The sequence below is a fragment of the Pinus tabuliformis genome, chromosome 2_1 (genome assembly GCF_031772625.1).
Source record: "Pinus tabuliformis cultivar Carrire ecotype Pingquan chromosome 2_1, CPIR1, whole genome shotgun sequence".
NCBI classification, from domain to species: Eukaryota; Viridiplantae; Streptophyta; class Pinopsida; order Pinales; family Pinaceae; genus Pinus; species Pinus tabuliformis.
Window position 1 is genome coordinate 415,859,858 of NC_142299.1, and position 3,108 is coordinate 415,862,965.

Genomic DNA, 3,108 nt, shown 5'->3' on the forward strand with positions numbered 1-3,108 from the left:
TTCCGAGGAGATGTGCTTGGAGAGAATGGGTCTCATCCAATTGGCAATGATTTTGGCAATAATCTTATATAGGCAGTTACAGAGAGAGATAGGGCGATACTCATTAATGGAGGAAGGGTTATCAGCTTTAGGGATAAGTGCAATAAAGGTAGATGTGATGGATGGCTCAATTCTTCCATTTATCCTGGAGTCCTCAATGACATGCAGTAGATCTGTACCTAAGACATCAAAGAAGTCCAGATAAAACTCGATGGTCTAGTCATCCGGCCCAAGGCTTTTGTCTTTCTTGAACCATTTCAATGTGGCCTCCAGTTCTTCCAAGGTGACTTCCTTGATTAGCTCCCCTCCCTCTTCTTGTTCCACAAAGTGTGGGAAGAGCTGGGCAACCCTGATGATATCTGCCAGGTTTGCTTCTCGAGGGGCCCTAAAAGCTCTCTTAAAATGGGAGGTTGCAAGAGAGGCTAACTGTGGGAAAGTGTTTGCTGATAGTCCATATTTGTTTTGGAGCTGCCAAATAATGTTAATCACCTTTCTGCCATTGGTGAACTTATGATAGAATTTTGTGTTAGCATCCCCTTCCTGCATCCATATCGCCCTGCTTCTTAGTCTCCAGACTTCTTCACGGTCTTTAAGAATTTTTCCTCTTGCAGAGTAAAGGGATGTTATCCTCTCCTTAGGTTTAGCTATGTTGAATAGTCCACCTTGTTCATTTTCAAATATCGATAGATCATATTCAATTTGTCTCAAGGAAAGGTCATCATGTGTCCTCTTATTGTGTGCCCATTTCTTGGACATTTTCTTCAGCATATTAAGGTTGTGTAGAAAACCCTTTGTATAGTTTCCCCCTACCCCTGGAGGGTTTGCTTTCCAGAAGTTTGTGACCATGCTGATATAGGAGGCTTCCTTGAGCCAAGCTGAATAGAATTTGAAAGGACCTTTGGGTTTTGCTCTTCCTCCATCAATTTCCATATAAATGGAGAGGTGGTTAGAGATCCCTCCCGATCTGATCCATTGCTTAATACATAAACCCAAATCAAGTATGCTCTCTTTGACAAGGAAACGGTCCAATCTGCGAGCTAGACTATCTTCCCCAGTTTGATTATTTCTCTAGGTGGCTTGAATCTTGGCTGAGGGAATGTCTATCAGCTGGTGATTATCCAGAATGGTAGAAAAGTAGTCCGAGAGTGAATCTCTCTGAGAACGGTGGCCCCACGACTCTGAGTGTCCAATGGAAAAATTTAAATCTCCACCCAAAATCAGATGATCAACAGAGAAGGTATTCGACCCCAAGAGATTGTCCCAAAATTCCGGTCTGTTTTGGCACGACCCATAGATATTAAGAATTCTAAAATTCATGCCTAGATCCACTGAAAAAATATCTGCTCCAATATGACTAGCCCCGCCCCAACAGTTGATTAGATTAATGGAACGGGCATTATATCTGAAGGATATACCCCCAGATCTCTGTTGTGCATCAAGACCAGTGAACTTCCACCCCGGAAGCATGTGCTCAAGGGATCTAGAAATGTCAGCAATGGGGCCAAGGGTCTCTTGTAAGAAAATAATGTCAAGAGGATCGGATTGAACTATCTGACAGAGTGCTAGTTTTTTCTCAGGCCTAGCAAGCCCACGACAATTGTAAGAAAGAATCTTCATGGAGGGGGTTCAGAGGGGGTTTCTCTAGCTCTAAGGACCCCAGGGATAGTGGATTGTTTACCGGCTACAATATCCTCTCCTGCTTAGGATTGTGCTTCAGTAATAGATGAAGGTCGGCCTCAGTGAAGTTTGTGCATGGGGGGGGGTGAGATAATGTCAAGGCCAACATGATCCACTGCCTGTCTCTTTGCCTTTGAATGGGTCTGATACCCCTACAATGCGAGGATAATAGTGGTGGTAGAGTGAGGGTTAGGGGGAGTAGTCGACAGGGAGGGAGGAGTGGGGGCAATGATAGGAAGAGAGGGGGAATGTCACAAATGATCTAGGCAGGGGGCACAAAGGATACCAGACCCAAACCCAAATCCAAAGAAAAACTAGATGACAAGAAATCGTGAACATATGAGCAACAAAGAGAGGAAAAAGGGAGAGGGGTGCTCATACCCGAGTCGATGGAGTCTCCGGAGGCAGACCTGACAATAACATATGGTGGAGGAGGAGGACGAAGTGGAGGCCTTCCTCATTTCTTCTGTGAGGACTTGGCTAGAGCTGAAGCCGAAGCCGTAGGGGCAAATTGTGTTTCAGTCCTCCTAACAGGAGAAGCGGTGTGCCAAGGCAATTCCTCTGGGATATGTGGTTTTTCCACTTGATTGGAAGCTTCTATAGTCAAAGGCTCCTATCTCGTAGCTTTTATGGATGAACCTCCATTAAGGGGGCAATCTTTGAACAAATGCCCAACTCTGTGGCATCTCCGGCACCAGAATGGGACGCCCTCATAGTCCAGGATCTATTGTCTAGTTATATTTCTCCATTGTATATTGATATGTTCCAGTAATCCATCAATTAGATCCATGTGAACTAAGATCCTAGCATAGGTCATGCACCCGAAGTCTGAAAGGAGGCATCATAAGTAAGATAGTTACCAAGTGCATTCCCAATTTTCTTTAAAATTTCCTCTGTCCAGAAGTGAAATGGAAGCCCCGGGAGGCAAACCTAGATAGGTCTAGCATCCACCCTTTCTTATTTAGGATCAAACATCGGCGTCCACATCCGAAGAAGAACAGGGGCTTGGTAAATGTGCCAAATATTCGAAAGGACCCAGTTGGTGTGTGCCAAACAACTAAAACACATTGAAAACCAACCTTTAACAAAAGTCTACACCTTGGGGGGGGTCATTTAGATGATGGCCCCATACCTCCATGGTCCATTTCTGTAGTCACTCCACACTGTAGTGTCTGCCTTTGACCCGACCAAGCAGAACTTTCTCTGATGACTCCATAGTCTCCAGCAACAGTGTATCCTCTATGAGCTTGAGAAAGACTTCATAGTTCCAAAGCTTTAGACTCTGTTTCCTCTTAGACCCCTCTCTGAACTTGGAGGTCGCCGCTTCAGGAAAAACGGAAGTCTGTGTAGTCGTTGGTGAAGTTGAAACCCTAGCTGCGGCAGTCAAGATGG

General features: G+C 44.9%; 1 protein-coding gene across 1 annotated transcript; it reads right to left on the minus strand.

Moving 5' to 3' along the window:
- Positions 1 to 255: 255 nt before the first annotated feature.
- LOC149200677 (uncharacterized) lies at positions 256 to 885 on the minus strand. Its single transcript, XM_089401026.1, has one exon. It carries the CDS (start codon positions 883 to 885, stop codon positions 256 to 258), a length of 630 nt encoding a protein of 209 aa, XP_089257152.1.
- Between the last annotated feature and the right edge of the window lie 2,223 nt (positions 886 to 3,108).

Coding starts and splice junctions, on each gene's coding strand:
- LOC149200677 (XM_089401026.1), bottom strand. CDS start 885: ATGGTCACAAACTTCTGGAAAGCAAACCCTCCAGGGGTAGGGGGAAAC.